Source organism: Psittacula echo (genome assembly GCF_963264785.1).
Source record: "Psittacula echo genome assembly, chromosome: 3".
Classification (NCBI taxonomy): Eukaryota; Metazoa; Chordata; class Aves; order Psittaciformes; family Psittacidae; genus Psittacula; species Psittacula echo.
The window spans coordinates 112,432,851-112,455,355 of NC_137736.1; the positions used below are offsets into that span (position 1 = coordinate 112,432,851).

The following is a 22,505-nucleotide window of genomic DNA, read 5'->3' on the forward strand; positions in this document are numbered from 1 at the left end:
GCCAGAAATACTGGATAGGTAATCTCTTTCTGTAGACAAAAGTAAACATGGTAGTTGCAGATCAGTAGCTTTCTCTGTTTCCTCTTAAAGAAAAAGACAAAAGGTATTGCACATGGATTATGTTGGCTTTAGGATTAAAACATTCCTGTCACCCAAACTTATCAAATATTCTACAAGCTACTGCAACCATTTGAACTTTCACATTTTTCTTTAAGAAGCAAGCATTTTGTGGTAGCAGAGATGTTAAGTAAAATGTTATACTTTCCATTTTAATACCTGTAATTTGATGAGAGAGCTGCTAAGGAGTAATGTACATCCAGCCTTAATCAGTTTTATTCCTAGCTTCAATAATAGTAGAGTTAGGCCAATGCTGAATACTCTCAAAATCTCACTGTAAGTGGCTAAAATATAGCATTCAAATTTGAAAGATTGGGTCATAATGTTTAATTGAGAGGTTGCAGTTACTGCACACTAAAGTTCAGGCAACTTAAAAGGTTGAGAAATTCAGGAATGGGATCATATGTCACATCTGAGGCACCCACCCTTTAAGGCATAGTTTAGCAATACAGTTTGGGTTCTCAGGAGCAGATGGTCAAATATTCTCTCTCTCATAGATACTGATATTCTGGAAGCAGTTCTGTAGAATTTGATAGGGAACATAAATGGGACATTCATTCATGCAAGGCAAATATTCAGCACGATAGTGTGCATTTCATAATTATAACACAATGGAACTAATTTAGCAGCAACACAGTTCCTCTGAACTCAACTCAGTGGAATTGCCAGTGTGTATGCGCTGTTTCTGAGAGCTGTTTGTGATTTATGCACATTGACATACACAAAATAATAGTAATGACAGAAATTCAAAGCAGATTCTCTGTTGCCCTTATCATAACCATTAAAAAAGAAAAAAATGAAAAGGCTTCCTAAAGAATGAACTTCAAAACACTGCCAGGAAAATAAATGAAGGAAGATTTTATGCTTCAGTGTTGAAGATAAAATGCAAATGTAAAAAGATTTGACACAAACCTTGGGGAAATATCACATCCTTGTTGCATAAAGGCACCCAGGGAAAACCAGAGGCTGTTGAATATGCCAAACTCATTGGGTGGCTGGTCACTGGGTCCTTCTTTCCCATCCTCTGGTTCTTCTGTGTGCCACTCATATGGACTAAACCTGCTAACTAGGAACAGGACCACACTGACACCAATATAGGCAAAGACTATGCACATCCAGATCTCATACGCCAAAGGGTCCAAGAAGGAAAACACTCCTGGTTTAGATTTCTGGGGCTTTTTGATCATAATGGATATCCCCAAACTCATAAAAGGCTTGGAAAAATCAATGACCTCTTCTCGTACCAAAGTGATGGTCAGAGGCGCAACAGCAATCTCTGCTTTCTATAAAGAAAAAAGAAATATAGATGTATAGATTAATTGGAGTTGGCTTATACACTCAGCTCAGCAGCTAATTCCAAAGGTATGTCATTAACATCAGGACACTGTGGCTTAAATGTTCCTTGGAACATCTTTCTGGGTTTTTTCTATCAAAGTCTGCACTCTCAATATGCGTTTAGTAAGACACATACCACAGATTTTTATTTTACAGATTTATAGTAATACTTAATATTCCTGCTAAGGAGAAGACTCTTCAATCTTATAGAGGTGGGCAGCAGTTTAGGTATGTCATTTCAGATAATAATTTAGATCTAAAGTCGAAGAATTCAAAGAAGAATGAAGAATGAGAATGACCCTACTGTCCCTGAATATACAGTCATTTTTTTTTTATGAAACCCCAGAAACAGTCATTTATTATCGTATTTTCGTAAGATAAAATAATTCTTCAAGGGAAACCAGCTCATAGACTCAAGGAAGTTCCAAATAGCATGAAGCAGCAAAGATGATTAATTACTGCTGTGATGGCACAAAACTTCATGCAGTTGTCTTGGGCGAAAGAGAGTTCAACAGGAATGAATCAGTTTTCAGACAGCGAAAAAAGACAAGTATACAAAAAAAGGCTGTTCATAATCATGCAATAAAAGGATAAATAGTGTGCCAAATCCATTCCTATATAGTGACAGGAATAATTTTTAGTATGTTTCTCTGATATGTTTTTAGAATGAATGAATTTTTGAATTAAGCATTATTGATGGTGATTACAGCTGCCAACAGTGGTGTCTGCATGAACTATACTGTACTGTAGCTGTGCTAATGGGTCATTTCTGTCATTCAGGATTCAACAATACATAAAGTTTGCTCTTTGCCTTGCCTGGTTTTCCATTGCCTTGTATGCTAAACTTGTCATTACAACAGAACTTAATATAAGAATTGTAAGAGGAACTGGGACAGAAGACGCAACAGCGGGAAGGGAACTGATGCAGAAGCTGCTGAAGCCTTTCTCCTGTTCATTGTCATGGTGCTGTAACTAGGTGGGTTCAGAGAGCAGAGCCTGTGCTCTGTGACCACCATGGACTTCTATAGAGCTTATGGGCTAACAAGGGTAACTGGGCGTATTTTGAGAAGACTTTGTTTTGATTGTAAATAAGGTAGACTCAAAATCTGTCTTCTGCAATGGCTTACTCTGCTTAAGGCCTCAATTTATGAGATAATCTGCCTGAATTTACCCCATCCAGGTAACAAATAAGAGGCACAATTAAGAGTTATTCATAAACGTCCATCCTAGCACTGTGGGAATTTTCTTTTCTACTTAGCCTGAATTTATCTCATGGGGTAGAGTTTTCAGATGCAGCACACAGCCCATAGTTTAGCAAAACATTTAAGCATGTTTGCCTTTTAAGATGCTTTTAAGGACATTCATACTCCATAAAATATACAAGGATATATTTAAGTCTCATCAATTGCAATGAGAGTAAAACATGCTGAAAATTAAAGATGTACTTAAATAGTTTAATTCAAGTGTTATATAAGTAGCTTGTGTGATAAAGAAAGAAACTGAAATGTAGGCTTTTTGTCATCTCAACTTTGAATCAGGTATATGCATTTAAAATAATACTTTTTTGTTTCTTACACTAAGTTACATTGAGATACATATTTTATGGAATTTAATTTAAAACTAATTTCTTGTAGCTGAAATAGAAACTTATTTTGGGACCTATATAATTCTGAATAATTCAAATGAACTGACTCATTCCGGTGCAATGGCCTCAAAATGCAAATTTGTATTAAAAATGCAAATTTGTATTAAAATTGTTATATATTTTATAGATATACATATATATTTTGTAACGTAAAGCATTTTTAAAATCATGGCTTCTTGAAATCCTGTGATTTCATAAGTTTGACTGAAATAGATATTTTTTGAAGATTGGTATTACATGAAGAAAAACACATTTTAAAATATCCCCAAATTTGTAAAGTAAATTTGATTTCTGTAGCCTAAATATTGTAGGACGGTCTGGACTACCGGCATTGCTTCGTATTTTTGTATTTCATCTCACTCATAATTTTTTGTTTCCTAGAAGAATGATTTCCTTAGTCAATGCCTTTGATATTTCTAAGTTTCAGCTACTGTGAATGCCTAATGTTGAGTCCTTGAAATGAATTAACCAAAAGACTCAGGGAAACTGTGATCTATTACTGCTAATATCTGTATTTGTGATATAGTGGTATCTTCATTAACCCAATGTAAATGATAGACTTGGTCACTGGTCTTCAAAAGTGTTGCCTAACACTTCTTTTGTGTCTGCAGATTGCTACTGGGATTAAAATAAGGATCCTTGAGGGCTGCTAGTTTTGAAAATGTGAGGTGGAAAAGTGATAGCGCCATTTCAGTGTGAACTGTGTTAATTTTAAAGACTTAATTAGCACACTGCATATTGTATGTAAAACACTCGATAAGATTTATCTTACCAAAATTAAATGATCAAAGAGTACAAGATGAACTTGGAACTTCATCAGAACTAGTTGCCTACACCACTTGAAGGAGTTAGAGATGAGAAACAGAAACTTATCCCGTTTTATTACGATAGTGATCTAATGTCAAATGATTCATAATGTAGCCTCCCCAATCTGATCATGTTATTTATTATTTGAGACTAGTGTGTGCCACATTAAGGCCTACATAAAAGGCCTACATAAACTCTCAGCTGTTGAAAGCTAAATAATGACAATAGCTGTGCATGATAATCATCACTATTTGTGCTTTGCCCAGCTAATGTACCCCATATAATTATGGATTTAAATGCTCAACAATATAACAATAGTGAAAATAATTACTGATTTTGTTGCCAGTGAAATCTGTTTTGACAAAGACTAATGGTACTTCACACTTAAATCAACTGCATCTGTTAACAGCATTTCAATCAAGGCTGTACCACTACCAAGAACTGATGGATTCTGGATCCTTTCAATACTATACAATAGGACAAGATTAAGTCTGATGGTAAGAGACTTTTACTGTTTTGGAATATATTATTTTAACCTTGTGAATAAAATTTGTGCTTGTTGTATTAAGGTGGTAAACCTATCTGAGAAAAATTATGCAGAAAGTGTTTCAACTTCTTCAAGCAGCTCATGGGTTCTCAGATTGTAAACAGAAATGAGTTGTGACCTTTTGTGCTCAGCAGTGAAAGAATAGCATCCTGTGTCAGAAAAATGAATATTTAATTGAAGCTGACTTTAGTGCATTTGGAAACGTCTGTTGTACATGCTTAATGGTATTTCATCCCCAGACAGCATTTCTCCTGTGAGCTAGATATCAGGGCCTATATATTCCCACAGGGACTACTGCAGGCATTTGGATACATCAGCAACAAATGACCAACATTTTCTGGTAGTTTTTAGTAGAGTGCTAAAAACAAAACAAGAAAATAAACAACCCCCCACTATGACCTTCTGTACAGTCATAGCAAAACTGTACACCAAAGCACTTTATAAACCATTTCCCCTGGGACATGATGGAAAACTCAGCCACAGAGTTTACGTAACAACCAAGCTGCTCTGTGCAGTATCTCAAGTGTACTTGAGAATGACACTTCTGGTACCAGAATGACCAACAGCACATATGGGTCTTGAGAGGACATGGATTTAAAACTGGCACATGTCCACTTTCAGTAACATGGATGGGGCTAAGTGGCATTGCTGGCACTGGGGCATTGGGGTACCCTGTAAAGAGCCAGGGAGCCTTTTGTGTGGCACAAGCAAGGTCCGATCTCACTGGCCAGCACAAATCCTTTAATGTTGTTGGGAATTAGAAGCTGTAAAATGTTTTCGTGACAGATCATCTTGTTAACATGTTAATTTAATTGCAAATTCTGTCTCAATCCTGGCTGGATACAGAAAGCCTTGCTTGAAGTTTGAAGCACAGCCAACTAGTCAGAGTACTTGTGTTTATCTCCAAATCTGAGTTCTATCAAAGAAGACAAACATCCTGTTATAGCAGAGCTTTGCAGGAAAGTCTCTGGCTGACTGATTTTTTTGCTTTCTTCATATGGAATAGACCAGTAAACCTGGTGCTCTGTAAATTATCTGGCAAGGACACAAGGAAGTTGCAGGGAGGATGCTCTTCATGCATTTCCTATGGAAATCTTAAGCAGCAAACTTTTATAAATAAACAGAAAGAGCAATTTCCTTTGAAGCTACACCTGTAAAAGTACACTAAACATGTTTGGATTTGCTCTTAGCCTTAAGGCCACCTGGCAAAGGATAGTCTGGTGTCACTACCATGAAAGTCATTTAAGCTCTAAACCAGCACGGCTTCATTTAAGCTGCTTATAGGGAATGGTCTCTTCCCCATCCTAGTGTCTAGCTGGGCTCAGAAATTGTTTTGGACAGTAATTATGGGTGGAAAATACCTTAAGCATTGTTGCCATTTAGCAAATTCATCAGGCAAGTTTCAGTGCCCAGGAACATTCCCTGGTGCCACTGATACTGGGATAGACATAGCCTCAAGGAGCCTTCTGATAGCAAATATATCGGGCAATAGCAGACTTCCGGTAGTTCTTCCAAGAAAAAAGCAGCTCAAGGGCTTTGCTGCAGCTCATGCCCAGATTCACAATCAGACTGCAGCAGGATTTTTTAAACTTGGCAATCAATCCTTTAAAGAGCCTTCACCTCATTCTTTTCCATTACAAAAAATGAAGTGTTGACCATGTATTTTGGAATGTTCTCTTCATGCAGATGATTTGCAATAGGTTCCTTATGCCTGTGAGTTTTGTTGCTTTCAGATATGTTAATAGCTGTGGGTCATATTCCAGTAAACAAACCCCAAAACAACAAAGAGAAAACTAAAGTGCAATTTCAAGTTTCCTCTATAATTTTCAACTAGATGATAGGCTACTGAAACTATGCATCTGGGCAAGGGAATTTTCTCACAATTTGTAAAGTTTCTCAGAGGATTTAAAAAAACCTACTGGTATAAAACAGTGCACAGCCATTGACATCCATGTGTTTGCTATTGTGATTAAAAGCCAGAAAAGGGGTCACCTCCATTATAATAAAAATGTCTGGAAAAAAACTTGACTTCTAATATCCCTATAGCTGAGCTGCTTCCAAGCCACTAAAATGGATATACATGCTTGGTGATCATTCAGCTTTAACGCTCTTTAAAGACAAGTGAGGTTGGTTCCTCCAAGAGTTTCTGAGAACAGTTTTGTGAGGTTGGTATAACCTTCCATTCCCATGTGGAGGGGAAATCACCAAAACTCTGGGGCATCATTTCCTACACTCCTCGAACACACGATCTATTTAATTTTGAGGAGCTCCCTGAACTGGTACTAGTTGGAGAGACTTCAACAAAATTTGTCACCTGTACTTAGCTGACAGAAGGGAACAAAAATGGGGTTGACTGAAAGCCATTAGGCTTCTGACACACATGGCCCTACCTGCCACTAGAATTGTGAAAACTGCAACTGACGATGGACCAACCGGTATGCAGTAGTCTTTTATAGGGAGGTTGAGGCATGTTATGAGTCCATGGATGTAAATATTCTCATCTGAATAGTTTTAGGAGTTTAATATTTCTATTTCAACACTGAAATGAAAAGTTTCTCTAAGAATTCTGATCTATTTGTAGTGCAAATACTAGCAACTGTGCTCTTCAGCAAGCACAGCTCTGAGTTTTGTTACTTTTGGTAACACCAGATACTGTAAATATTTCTTCAGGTCTGTTGGAACTATTTTCATTAAATATTTAAACTTCACATGTCAACAGAATTGTTAACTTTTATGTTATTCTGAAGAATCATTATCCACATATGTATAGCATAAAGCTCTTAGTTGCTGCTCTGACCAGGTTTGCTCTTAAATTTTATATTCAGTGTTCATCTTAAAAGTGTGTCTTAATTCTGAATTGACTTAATTGCACACTCGCCTGTAGTGGGTTTTTTTTATATGTTTAATATATGATGGTAGATTCTCCATTTCTCAAACTAGACCCAGAGTCCTAGCTTTTTCACTATTCCACGAAAATGAGTACGAGTGATATACTTCCCAACTAAATTTTACAATATATCAGGAATAGATGGTCTCTAACATTAGTTTTAATAGTAATGAATTTTTAAGGAATGTGCAATCTAAAGATATATTATAAGGTACTAGCTGAATAAACAGTAGAATTTGCATTAAATTTTTTGATATTCTTTTGAAAACAAATGAAAGCACACACATCTGAAACAGAACTTTGTTTCTTTTCTGTGATCCTAAGGTTAAATAAAATGCACATATGCTTCCTACTTTATGACTAAGATTATTATAAATTAAATCCTGCTTTAAAAATTGTTATGCTTACCCCATAAACAAGTTCTCCCACCATCCCATTCCAGATTTTTGTCTCTGGATCCCTTGCTCCATACTTTCCATCAGGAACAATGGCAATTTTGTACTTGATACCAATATGTTTTGCAATTTCTGATGCCAGATCTACACAGTATCCTTCAAACTTGTCATTCCCTTCAAACGTATCATGGTTTTTCTTGAACATAACATATGGGGCTTCCTATAATGAAAGAAGTAGAACTGTAAAGGAGAAGTATATCGAACATCCTCTGAAATGTAACTTCATCTACTCACTGAACAACAGACATTTTATCAAAAGTTCATGGACAATATTAGCACATGTAAATTAAAATGTATGAACAGAAATCTTTCTGGAAAGGTATACTTTCCACTGTAATATTTACACTATTTACACTGTATTTATTTTACAGTGTATTTATATATGCACCATAAATATTTACATTTACATATTTACACTGCAATTTGGGTTATACATTTCACAAGATTTATCAACCTTACTAATTAGAGAACACAGAAACTATAAAAAAATGCATATGCATTTTATATGAAAGACCTTAGTCCAGTATATGCTAAATTTAAAGCATGAAAAAAGGTTGAACCTATGCAGTACAAATGAGTGTGGGATAATGCAAGGTATAATTTACACTTTTGACTTCAGTAAGTAAGCATATTCTCTAACACAGTGTGGCTACTGTCTGTATAACTTCAGATGCACAGCCTGAATGATCTGCTTTCTTGAGGTTTAGAACACATAGTTACTAAAAGACTACATACATTTTAGTGAGAACATAAAGATACATTCCTGAGGAAACACGTAACTGCCTCTTTGAATAAACAGTGCAGATTCTGCAAGGTCTTTTAGGATGAATCTAAGCAATATGCATAAACATGAATGGCATTAAGCTGACACTGACTTTACATGCTGCATGAAAAAGAAGTACCAAAATATTTTTGGATGGTGAGCGCCATTGAAAAGAAGTAAAACCAGTCTCGAAAAGTGGATCCTACATTCCCTGTGTAAACCATACAATGATAATAGTGAACATTTTGTGATTGGGAAATCAAGGTGACACTGGAAAAACAAGGTCATGTTTTTCTTTTTTTGCTCTGTGTGGATTCAGACTTCAGCAATCATTATGTAAAACTATGCTTTCTGATGGTATTTTAAATTACTGCACACTATTTATATTCATACCCAGTTCCAGATAAAACACTTGTCACTAATATCACCTTTTGTTTGAATTTACAGCACAAAATACGAGCATCTTAAGTAAGTTTCTTCTGTGCTGGACCTTGCGAATGCTGTGTTTTTGACACCAATCACATATTTCCTGCATACCCAAGTAACACAAAAATAGAAATAAATGTAAATGTGTAGTCTGAGAGTATTTGCTTCATTGAAATGTCATCAACATCAGCTGTAAGCAACAGCAGTTTTGTAACCTTTACTAGGTGCTTAACACTGGAGGATATGTGGCATTACATGAAAGATAGGGGGACTGAATAAAACAATTTTCAGTGTGTCAGGTAAACTTTTCCTTCCTGACACCAAAATGTAGCTCCTATTAGTGGGGTGTGTATCCACACAAGAGAAGAACTTTATAGGCAAGCGGGAATAGCATGTTTAATTTATAAGGTGAAAAGGCACCTTACTCCCTGTAGTAAGTATGTCAGGACCCACTTCCATATACAGATGGTAGAACAGTGCACTGTGTAGTGTGAATGAAGAAAGTTGTGCGGTACATTCACTTTAGTGTGAGAGAAAGTCCTCGATTAAATTCAACATGGTTTGGGAATGGGGAAGTCCTAATGTTTCCTTAAGACAGAATCAGGTATTGCAGGAATGTTTCAGCTGTATTCCCAAAATACCTCTCCTCCTATCACCTCCTTATGTTATTTTCTGCTATGGACATGCCTCTTGAGGCCCCATTCCCTTAGCAGTAATTCAGTGTTGGAGGCCATTGATGCATTATGCTATGCAGCATCAAAAGGAGCGTGGTCAGCAGATCCAGGGAGGTGATTCTCCCCCTCTATTCTGCTCTCATGAGACCCCACCTGGTGTACCACATTCAGCTCTGGGGCTCACAACATAGTGAGAAGTATGTGGACTTCTCATCTTACTGATTTAGAGCAAAATACAGCAAGTAAAATCTCTTAGAATGTAATTCTCACGTGTAATAAGGTATTACCTCTTGCTGTGACTGCTTTAAAAGGAGAAACAATAAAAGAAGAAGCAACAGAGTGTGATCTACCAGTGTGAAACAATAAAATTAAAAATAATGGGAGCACCTACTACCTTCTGTTTATTATGTTGTCCTTTCCCTCCTATTTTACACAAAATAAATACATTTCTTTAATTGTTGTGCCTACTTTACATGCCAAATAATGAGATGTATTTTCAAAGTATTGAAAATATTGAAATTGATGGGGGATGTGGGTAGGGCTGAATGTGACTTTCTGATAATGACTGTTTACAAAAAAAAAAAAAAAAAAAAAATAAAAAAAAAAAAAAAAAAATCACTAAGTAGCACTAGCTCTAAATTCTGTCCATTTCAGGATTTAGGTCTGTTTCAAACTAATGAGGTATGCAGATATTATTATAATAACATCAGGGCACTGCAAGACATGCTTTACTGATTTGCTAACAAGTGACTTACACAGATGAACTTGTAAGGTCAGTCTGCAAAGTCATGAAATAGAATCATAGGAACATACAATCATAGAACATCTGATCAATGGCATGCACTCAGCCATATCTTGATGATTTTTTTTATCCATGGCATTGAAAAAAGTGACTTTTTTCTGTATAATACAATTACAATGGCATTTTCTAAATCAATACTAATCTTAGTGTAACCATGTTAGTCTAAACATACAAGAGATGAAAGACATCTATGGAGAGGTGCTATCTTCTATCAGATCAGATGAAATAGCTGAGAATGGTAGGTATGTTTTTTCACTGTTTCTAGTTCTAGCCTCTTGTCTAATAAAAATATTACTTCTCCCCACCATCTTTGTATTTACTATATTTTTGAACTATAAACCATCTTTGTATTTACTATATTTTTGAACTATAAGCACTGACGTAAAATGCAGGTTTGACTTACTACTGAATGAGGTTTAACACAGCAATATTTGCAAGATTTCAGCTGCTTAATAGCATTCTATAGGGTAGTGAATCAAGGAAAAGTCCACACTGAAATGATCAACGACTAGCATGGATCAGATATTTGAAATGGTGCAAGCTTTACTTATATAATTCACAATTATATAACAATACTTAGCATTTGTAAATACAAGTTGATGTCTGCAACAATTACCTTTATAGATGTAAAACAAATCATTCCACCACATTGCCACAAATTCGTGTGTACAGTAATACGCTCACAACTGATGATTCATACTACAAGGGAAGCTGGAGAAAGTAGCTAACTCAAATACCAAATAGATCTGTGTTTGGCTTTCCTACTCTAAAGTTCATTTCAAAGTCTTTAAACACTGTAAAAATAATTTGCAAAAGTGACAAATATTCGTGCAAGGAAATGTCTCATTTTTAGAACAGGAGTGGCACACATCATCACACTTTATTCTGAAAGAAACTTCTAGATGTCAGTGGAAGGTTTTTTGTGGTTTTGTTTTGTTTTGTTTTGTTTCTTTTTCTGAATAAAGTGTCCAGGATTCAGTTTGAAGTCTTTCTTGATGTCATGAAACAAACTTCACTGTATTCTCCAGTCTAATAAAGAATTTAATTAATAAGATTTCTAAGGAAAAAATATTCTTCTATTATGAGAAAGGTTATAGTCAGAATTTTTGAGGTAAGACTCCATCAAGAGTTTATCTGTCAAAACAATGAGGATGGTTCTCAATCACCTAATGAAGGTTATCTGTCATCTGAGATGCCCTAAAGTAACCTGCTTGACCTCCAGGTGCAGTTCTGCAGGTCCTTTGTGCTGCCCCTTTATGGATAGGTCTGATAACCTTTGTCTTAGGCATCCACCTATGGGACATTGAATCAATTTCTAAATCTTAGTGGGCTTTCAGGAAAAATTATACATCTGGGGCACAATTTATTCCACATGCCTGAAAGTGTAGACATCCAGATGAAGTGATTTTATATGGCACAAGAGAGGCAAATGTCCTCCTGCCAGTGTAAAAAATGGGGGATAGGCAGTATACTCTAGAGCATCTTAAATGTCACTCAGTGGGCATTCGTTCAGTGGGCAACTGAATCAGTATCCTTTGTAAAGTCATCTACATTGAGGTGACTCAGTTGTGAACTGGATTCTGCCCTTGAAACTTAATCTGACAGACCATCCCATTAAAACACTGAGTTGTAAGCCACAACACAGATGCAGCTCATGCACATCAAGCTTTTGTTCTAAAGGATTTTAGTGATTTTTAAGTTTTGCAGTCTCAGAGTAGGTACAGAGTTGACAGGCTGTACCATGAAATGGATCAGAGGAATTGGAGTAGTCTTCCCACCCTACTCCCTTACATTCTATCTCAGCAACTTGTCACAGTATTTCTCAAGTTACTAAATTAGAGATAATCATTATTCCCAGCTGGGTAAATCACTCAGTGTTAGAGGTGGGCTGCACATAGCATCCCTTCTCCAGCCATACAGTGAGCCTACTGTGCATTTAGAGGTGCTTGTGCTCTTTCATCACATTCTTAGCTAGAGATAGGTTTAGTGCCTATGCACTAAATCAAAACTGTAAATTCTACATGCTTTCACTGTGCTACAAATGAACATAATATTTTGCCAAATAGACAGCACTGTACTAAGTTCTTTGAGTGTACAGCTAATTCATTATAATGCATCTTCTATGCAGTAGCCATACAGCCACATAACAGCACAGTAAGCACAGACACATAAAAACTGAAGAAACAGAGGGCAAATCAACTTGAGCTATTTGGCTTCAGGCAAAAATTAAAGCGAGCCATGCTGAAAACTTGTAATCTTATGCTGCCACGACACCTGTCTTCAAAGACTAAAAAGCCTGACAGCACTGGTTGCAGAAGCTTTTCTGTTTAATGTTGGAAAATAAGCATGCAACCAAAATTACATGTGTCATCTACAGTGGTTCAACTTCCCTTCAGTGTGAAGAGGGCAATGAAGAGGGGAAAAGTTGCTGTCTGGCATTTGAAACATGACTATAACACAAAGAAGAGCAAAAGAACAGGATTCTGAGTTATTCTAAATATAACTTTCTTTTGTGTGTGTCATCATATGCTTGTGGATGCTTAGTACATTGTCCTGGCAGGCCAATATTAAGAATCATGGTTCTCATCTGCCATCAGCATCATGTGTGCAGCTCCCAGGGGAGTTAATGGGTGACAAGCATGAGAAGGCAGAATTCACCATATATTCTTATTCAAACCAAATTCTGATATATTTCTCTTGCACTGTGATTTTGAAACATTGATAAGGGGACACTTGTGGTCATAGAAGCAGTGCTGCTTTCAAATAACTGCATGTATCCCAAAATGACATGCTGCATAAAGATAGGGCATGCTTTGGAATATTAATTCAGCTTTTTGGTTTTTAAAATGAACCCACCAGTCCTTTCTATGCAAGGACTGGAAAAGTTCGTTTGAAGATAACATTTATTATGCACATCAAAATGCTTCAATGCAAACAGGACAGGCAAGATAACACATTTTAAAAGCTTTCTTGTTTTCCTTTTTTTCCTTTCTGGCAAACAGGAACCTTTTATATTACTTTTCATTATTATTTTTTACTTGCTTCTCCTAAGCTTGGAGCTATTTATGGAAATTGCAGTATTCATGTATGGTAGCTTCAGTCAAAGATATCAGGATTGGTATGAGAGGAAAATTTCGACTGAAAGCTTGTTATTCACATCATTCTCTTCTCAGCTTGGCAAAGTTGAAGCATAACATCATCTGTTCTAGACATTTCAGATTAGCCACAGAACTTTTCTTGGTGGTTCAGTGCCTGGTCATCCAGTCAGAGGAACAGTAATCCATATGGAAAAATTAACTCAATGCTACTAGACTGGTGGTTAATACTTGAGCCTTAGTTAGGAATGTTCGCAGCATCTTGGGACTCTTTTCTTCCTTGATCAATTTCTTAAAATAGGATTCTTCATCAGAGGCTGAAAAGAGGAGGACTGTACTGAAGTATATTTTTTCCATCACCAAGTCTTTTTTTTTTTTTCTTAGGAAAATGATACATATATTTTAAATGTCCCATGCAAAAAAATGAAATAAAATAAAAAGTTATACAATTTGGTTAGGAGTTACATTCTGAATTCCTGCATAGTAGTTTGGTTGATTTGCGTCCTGGAATGATAATATACTTAATGTATAAATGCTGATACACCTGCCAGAAATCTGGTAACTACCTGCATTTTTGAGTATGAAAATGTCTTGACATTTCCTTTGAATCATTTTCAACTTCGTATTAACTCAGAAAAATTACTGCTTAACAACACATACAGAATTTTCCTTCCCATTTGAGACACAGTTTATTCTAAAGGGTTAAAATGTCTTGTCTAAATGAAGCAGGTGAAAAGGGCAGTGAACTGAGATGTAAAATCTTAAAAGCAGTCAGGTAAAGGTCACCCTTTGTCAGTTGACTTTGACAAACATCAGCTTAAAAGGGCATGTCAGACTTCAGAGGCAAAATTGTTAAATATTTTGTTTAAAATACAGATTTGTATGAAACAGTAGTTTTAAAAACTATCTATTAAAAATGTAAATGAATGAAGCAACTGCATTCTCCTCTGCAACCAGTCTTCAAAACCACCAGTAACACTGGAAAATCAACCCCCAAGTCTATTTCGATTTTGTTAAAATGGAAATTCTATTGAAATGCTGAATAAACATATTAATAAATATGTTCAAATGCATCTACTAAATTAATTTTTTCACTCATAATTAAAAAACACATAATCCAGTTGTGATTAGATGACGGAACTATACTACTTAGAAGATTTGCTCTTCCTAATGTTAATTTTGAATTTATAAGGTATCAATGAAAAGGGACACCGGCATTATATAAACAGTTCATTTTATACGCTCTGTTCAATTCTGTCATTTAGAGGTTTTGCATTTTTCCTTTTTCCCAGTTTGTGAGTCAAGATTTATCAATTAGAGGTTGAAAGAATTCACTTGTATTTCTGAGACTTACTTTAGTAAAAAATGGAAAAGACTGAATACAGAAAAAAAATCACTGCAACTCAACTGTAAAGCCCCGATTTCAAGTGAATCATTATATTAAATGCATACCAAAAAAAATCTGTGCAGATATGACAGTCAAGATAATTAAGATATATGGCTTTCACCCTCCCACTAGACTAGGAACTGGCAGACTAAATTAGACCATAAATAGAAAACAGATTGTGTCACACACCAGTATAAGCATTAAAAAAAAAAAAACACCTTACCAAAATTGTAGTGACAACTACTGTTCTATTCTCAATGGCTGAAGTGTCATTTCCAAGTGTAGGTTCATGCTGGATCAAAACTAATTTATCCATGTCATTCCAGTAACCAACCTGCAAAACAAGATGTATATAATTTACAGCAGAAAAATTTACATTCTCTACAATTACAAACATAAATGATTATAAGAGCAACAGAGTGATCTGAAGAATCAAAGGAAATGCTGTCATGCTCATAGCCAGGTGGTATGCATCTAACACTTTGGGTGTAGTATCTTGCACAACTTCTGCACAGTCGGACGTGGTACCACTGCCACTCAGCTGTTCCTGCATGATCTGAGCTACTTATTACAAGCAGAGGCACAATTTAAATCCCATTTTCACTAGTTTGACGCCTTCCTGAGACATAAATGAGATATGATAATTTTTTCTTTACAAGAGAAAATTTTCATTCCTTAATCCTCCAGATCATCTGAGGTCTTAGATGGAGGAGCAAAAGACACTTGGATGACAGTTTTGCAATTCAATTGATTATCTCAATTCCCCGCTCCATCGTGGGCTTCTCAGGAGACCCCAGCCCAGGGACTTACACAAGGCTAGTTCCACCTAACTGCTGGCATTGACCTTTTAGTACCTACATTAGAAGCCATGTTATTAAAGCTTTCTTTACACTCGCTGACAGACAGGCACCACCAGACGACTCAGCTCACGCAGAATAAGTACTCTTCCTAGAAAAGTGCTTGCTTCCCCCATTGACTCAAAAGCATGGTGAGAGTAACTTCACTTTAAAAATATCTCTGCTAAGTGCCTAAAGGGAGATGGAAAAAATTAGGTTTTCCTCTCCCTGGAAGCATTTAGGCTGCCATGACCCTCCCCAGAGCAGCCTTATGGTGACACAGCTGCCTTTTTCATTGCTGGCAGTAACTAGGGCCAGGTTTGAATCACTAGCTCCTGTATTCCCATTGAAAGAAAAATCACACCCTCCCTTTTCCCTTTTTTGTCATTCTCTTTTCTGCAACTAGATCATAATTGTCTGTGGATCCTCTGATAGGTTCCTGGGGAATGGCTGCTCCTCTGACCCAGTGCTGACAGCACCCAGCTCCATGTCAAACAGACAACAGGAACACAAACATGTCAGTAGAACAGTGCTGTAATCCCAGCCAAAGGGGTTCTCCAAGTTGCTGAAAACCTAATGAGTTAAAAGACTGATCTTTTTCCCCAGGAAAGATGCAGACAACGGTAGTGATTTTGAAAGGTTCCTATCAATTCAACCTGGCACAGCTCACTTTCCAGAAGCACCTGGGGACCAGTCAGCAGCAACTGCCCCTTTCCTTCATCCTTGATTAATCAGGAGTTCATGAGACCAAGAGCTGGGAGACAGAAATGCTTTGTCCATCTTACCAGAAAAAGAAAAGGAATTTTAGCAGAAATCCCCAGTGTAACTTCAGCGCAAATGGACAGTCTGTGCCTTGGATGAAAAGACCTCAGTATGATGGGAACTGGCTAAATTACTAGATCAGTTATACAGACAATATTGTTTCTAACGTTATTGTGGAATCAAACTAAAATCCACCATCACACAGGATTCTGCCTCTAAGACATGGAGAAACACCAGTGATGTGACATGAGACACTAGAAGTGAAGGGGAGTGTTTTTAATTCCTGGTCTTATATAAAGAACCCTGTATATTCCTAAAACAGCCAAACTTCCTCTTGATTTTTACATTTACTGTTTCATTCATTTCCTTTTTTGAAAAAAAAAAAAAAAGAATAAATATGGAGAGGCAAGTCATTTCAGCAGTCCCTAGAGCAGTGTGCAGAAATACTCACCACAGAGAATTACAAATACATGAAGTAATTCATTATGTGTGAGTGAGATTGAATACAAGTGAGGTTTTTTTTGATTTTGTTTTGGGTTGTTGTTTTTTTCTTATTAGTGAAGCACACAAGCACAAACTCTTCCTGATCAGAACTTCTGTCATACTTAGTTGAATGTTCCTTTTCCCTTTGCAATTGCTGTTACAGCACAGGAGCCTTGATTTAGGTGTCTGCAGCTAAACAAGAAGCTTCAGCATTGCTGTTAGAGCGGAGAGGAAGTTTTCTTCCAAGTAGGATGCACTTACAAATATTGTTTTTCATCCTAACAGCCACAGAGTCACAGATACAATTGATAATTGAAAATGTCAAGTTCTTGTCAACAACTGTGACCAGCTAAAGGCAGAATATGTACACCAAAACCTGTCAGTTTGGGAAGCTCATTATAGTAGAGAATGATTATTTTCCATTGTGCAATTCCTTGCTGCTGGAAAGTTCAGAAGGAAAGCAGAAAATGAATGATGTATTGTGTTATAAAAGTAAGTAGCATATGAAAATGCGGACAGAGATAGAGGAGGTTTTTGAGGAATGGCAGGCCTTTTTAAAAAGAATTTTAGTTTGTGTGCAAGGGTGTGAGCTTTCACATGTACATCTCAAATCTGTGCTAAAGTAACTCCAGAACTGGATTACTGAATAAATATACATAAGATATATCATGACACTTGTGTAGGTATACAGATTCACAGTCACGGTGGGAGCACTAAATAACAATATGCTTTCCTATAAATACATCAAATCCCTAAGGAAAATAATTCCTCAAAGGATAGGATTGAATTCAGCTGTTAAAGTATATCTAATTCTATTTGCTTTGCAACTGGACTGCATAGCCGTCACATACACTTATGAAGAGGTTGAATTTGTATTTAGGAAACAATATTTAAAAAAAAAAAAATCAGCATCAAAGTAAGTCTGTGGCAAGTTTGTCATCTGGATGAATACTGGTATTTCTGATGGCATGTGCCTTGTAGCAACCGCTGAGGTGCTCCTGCTGAAGCACACAAGTCACTAAGGGCAATAAGGAACATTAATACAATAACATTATTGAATGAAACATTAATAACAATAACAGAACACTCAAAATTTTGGATAATTAATTTCATGTTAGTTGCCCAAGTTGGAATGTAGAATCCAAACCCTAGACTGTCTTGTGCATATACATGCATATATGTACATACATATACATATACATATACATATATGCATATACTTTGTTTACTCTTTTTTTTTTCTTGGTGACATGATGAACGGTGAATGAGAGAATCACAGAATGATTGAGGAAGGAAGGGACCACCCTGCTGCACAACGTAGAGCTAGTTGCTCAACACTGTGTCTGGATTGCTTCTGAATATCTCCAAGGATGGAGACTCCACAACCTGCCTGGGCAAGCTGTGTTAGCACTTGGATACATTCAAATTAAGAAGTGTTTCCTGATGTTCAGAAGGCACCTTCTGTGTTTCAGTTTGTGCCCACTGCCTCTGCTCCTGTCCCTGGGCACAAATGAAAAGAGCTTGGCTCAATCGTCTTTGCATTCTCCCTTCAGGTATTTGTACACATCAGTATGATCCCCCCGAGTCTTTTCTAGGCTGAACAGTCCCAGCTCTTCTAGAAGAGGCACTCCAGTCCCTTCATCATATTTGTGTTCCTTTGCTGAACTCTCTCCAGCACATCCACTTATCTCTTGTACTGAGGATCTCAGAACTGGACACAGCACTCTAGATGTGGCCTCACCAATGATGAGCAGAGGGAAAGGATCACCTCCCTCAACTTGCTGCCAATACTTTGTCTAATGAGGCCCAAGATACCATCTGCCTTCTTTGCTGCAAGGGCACACTACTGGTTTATGTTCTACTCGGTGTCCACTAGGACCCCCAGTGTCTTTCTGCAAAGATGCATTCCAGCTGGGCGGCTGTCAGCATACACTGGTTCCTGGGATTGTTCCTTCCCAAGTGCAGGACTTTGTACTTCTCCTTGATGAAATTCATGAGGTTCCTGCCAGCCCTTTTCTCCAGCCTGTCAAGGTCTCTCTGGATGGCAGCACAACCCCCTGCCATATCAGCCACTCCTCCCAGTTCGGTGTCATCAGCAAATTTGCTGGTGGTACATCCTGATCCAGATCCAGATCATTAATGAAGATGTTAAATGGGACTGGATTCAGTTTTGACCCCTGGGTTACTGTTACTGGCCTCCAATTAGATTTCAGACCACTGATCACCACCCTTTGAGCCTGGCCCTTCAGCCAGGTTTCAAACTACCTCTTAGTCTTCTTATCCAGCACATACACAAATAGCTTCTCTAGGAGTCTCCTACACAACATACTGTCAAAGACCTTAGTGTAGTCCAGGTAGACCATATCCACTGCTCTCTCCTCATCTATGAGACCAGTCACTTCATTGTAGAAATTTATCAAGTTGATCAAATATAACTTCCTGTTGGAGAAGTTGGTAATGCTGACTACTCATGATTATTTTCTTGTTCTTAATGTGCCTGGAAAAAGTTTCCGAGAATAGCTGCTCCATCACATTCCCAGGAATCTACATGCAGTTCCCTGTGTTCTCCTCCTAGAAGAAAGGAATACTTTTCTTCAGTCTTTGGGCACTTCTCCCATCTGCCATTATCAACCAAAGATTATTGAGAGCAAACTCACAATGACATCTGCCACCTCCATCAGTACTTGCGGGTGCACCCCATAAGGTCCTATGGACCTATGTATGTCCAGTTTGGGGAAGTATTCCCTGACCTGATCATCTTCCATCAAGTGTACATCTTCCTTGCTTCAGCTTTTCTCTCTTGTCTCTAGGACCTTGGATTCCCAAAGGCTAGTGAAGACTGAGGCAAAGAAGGCATTCAGTACCTCAGCCTTTTTCATGTTCTCTGTATGGAGGTCCTCTGTCTCATCAAGCAAAGGGCCCACATTTTCTCTAGTTGTCCTTTTGTCACATGTGTACAGCTCTTCTTATCACACCTGTGTAAGCTATTCTTAGAATCATAGAATCATATAATAGTTAGGGTTGGAAAAGACCTTAAGATCATTCAGTTCCAATCCCCCTGCCATGGGCAGGGACACCTCACACTAAACCATGTCACCCAAGGCTCTGTCCAACCTGGCCTTGGACACCGCCAAGGGTGGAGCACTCACAACCTCCCTGGGCAACCCATTCCAGTGTCTCACCACCCTCTCAGTAAAGAATTTCTTCCTTATATCCAATCTAAACTTCCCCTGGTTAAGTTTTAACCCATTACCCCTTGTCCTGTCACTACAGTCCCTGATGAAGAGTCCATCACCATCATCCTTGTAGACCCCCTTCAGATACTGGAAGGCTGCTATGAGGTCTCCACGCAGCCTTCTCTTCTCCAGGCTGAACAGCCCTCACTTTCTCAGCCAGATTCAATTCCATTTGGGCTGTAGCTTTCCTAACTTTGTCCTTGGATGATCAGACAACGTTTCTGTGTTCCTCCAAGGTTACTTATCCTTGCTTCCAATCTCTGTAAGCATACTTTTTGTGTCTGAGTTTGGCTAGCAGCTGTTTGTTCATCCATCCTAGTGTCCTAGATTTTTCCCTGAGTTCTCATTTTTTGGGATGGAGTTCTCTTGAGCTTGGAGAAGGCAACCCTTGAAAATTAAGCAGGTATCTTAAGCCTCTTTTACCTCTAGGGCCTTACCCTTTATCTTCCAGGCAGACCTTTGACCTTCATGTCCCCAGCAAGTCCCTCCTTCTCGGTAAGCAGGTCTGGCAGAGCACCTTTCCTTGTTGGCTGTTCTATATCTTGGAGGAATAATTCTTGTCAATGGACTCCAGGAACCTCCTGGACTGCTTACATCCTGCTGTGTTGTCTCACCAGCACATATTAAGGTGGTTGAAGTCCCTTACGATGATTAGGACCTATGAATATGATGCTGCTCCTACCTGTCCATAGAAGGCCACATCCACTTGTTCTTCAGGTGTCCTAGAGTGGACACCCTTTAAAATGCCACCTTGACCTGTTGTCTCTTTAATTCCTACCCATAAACTCTCAGCTGGCTCCTCATCCATCCCCAGGAGGAGATCCATGCATTCCAGCTGCTCTCTTACGTAAATGCAACTCCTTCACAGTATCACAGTATGCTAGAGATTGGAAGGGACCTGAAAAGATCATCTAGTCCAATCCCCCTGCTGGAGCAGGAACACCTAGATAAGGTTACACAGGAATGTGTCCAGGCGGGTTTTGAATGTCTCCAGAGAAGGAGACTCTCCTTCTCTCATCTTTCCTGCCTGTCCTTCCTAATGAGCCTGCATCCCTTGAAGCAACACTCCAGTCACAAGAGACATCCCACTACATCTCTGTGATCCTTCTCACACCCTTTCCCCCCATCAGCAGGTTTTGTTATTGTTCTGCAGATAAGAACCAAGTGCTGCATAAATGACCCTAATATGAGCATTGGCTGTTGTTTCTCTTTATGAAACTGCATAGAAGCCTGCCTCTGACGAGCCGTGCCAGTTCGTAATGCTCTCTTTGCATCTTTAGATCTGTGTGCAACAAAAATGACTTTTCTGAAGATTAGAGGCATGCTTTACTCTGACTGGAAAGATTAGTCCTGAGAAGATATTGCTGGATGACTCATAAATCATGTTATATAGGACATGAGAAGAAAACATTAAAAGCAAAGTCCTCTTAGTTCAATTAAGTATAGCCATTTCTCACATATTTTATAGGATTTGTCAGGCTAGAGCACAAAATTGGTCCAATGATCACATATAAAATACTATGTAATACATGAGAAGTAAATTCTTGTGAGCAGCCAGATCTATCAAAGCTGTTACAGCTTGTTATATCAGACAGGTAATGGCTTAAGAGTGGCAGAAAGGCATGCCTGAAGAGGTAAGAAAAGCACCTTAGGACTAGCACAGCACAGACATAGCTCCTCTATTTGCAGCCACATTCCCCTTAAATTGCAGGCAAGAAGAGAGGGTGGGGGCACCTCTGCAGTGGTGCCAGTCAGACACCTCTGCCATACCAGATGACAAATACTGTAACAGAAACATCAGGCCATTTCTGTCAGTTTGCTGCTCAGCAAATTCCCTGATGAGTTAATGGTGTTGTGACCTAATTAGTCACATCTTTTCCACCTTGCTTTTCCTCCTGTACAACTGGGAATAGAGGATGGAAAGGTCATATTTCACCCTTGCCTTTGATGCACCCCAGCCACCCGTACACCCTCCTGGCTGCTGATAGTGGAACATGGAGCCAAGAAAGGAGCAGGAGTGGCAGCAAGGTCAAACACATTGCCTGGCAGGAGACACTGGCTTCCCAGGAGAGAAGCAAGACAGATTCACCTTTCCCAATTTATTCTTCAGCCATCTGTCATACTTTCAAAAGGCAAAAGCATCAACAGGCACATGCTTTGCTTTGGTCTACCACTCTATTCTGTGATATACTGGCAATTTTTCATCCCAATGTGTAATACTGCTCAAAGTCTGTAGTTTAACACTCTG

At 38.1% G+C, this 22,505-nt stretch overlaps 1 protein-coding gene across 3 annotated transcripts in view; it reads right to left on the reverse strand.

The window, feature by feature from the left end:
- GRIA4 (glutamate ionotropic receptor AMPA type subunit 4) overlaps positions 1-22,505 on the reverse strand; it is a gene marked incomplete at its 3' end in the record, with an annotated part of 229,397 nt that overhangs the window by 44,383 nt on the left and 162,509 nt on the right. For 2 of the 3 annotated variants that reach the window (XM_080612922.1, XM_080612923.1), the window contains exons 9-11: positions 15,164-15,274; positions 7,747-7,953; positions 1,030-1,400 (exon numbers count right to left, since the gene is read on the reverse strand). In XM_080612922.1, the coding sequence (XP_080469048.1) occupies positions 1,030-1,400; positions 7,747-7,953; positions 15,164-15,274 (689 nt within the window). Of the gene's footprint in view, positions 1-1,029; positions 1,401-7,746; positions 7,954-13,837; positions 13,871-15,163; positions 15,275-22,505 lie in introns of those variants that run through there. The other variant, XM_080612924.1, reaches the window with a different exon arrangement.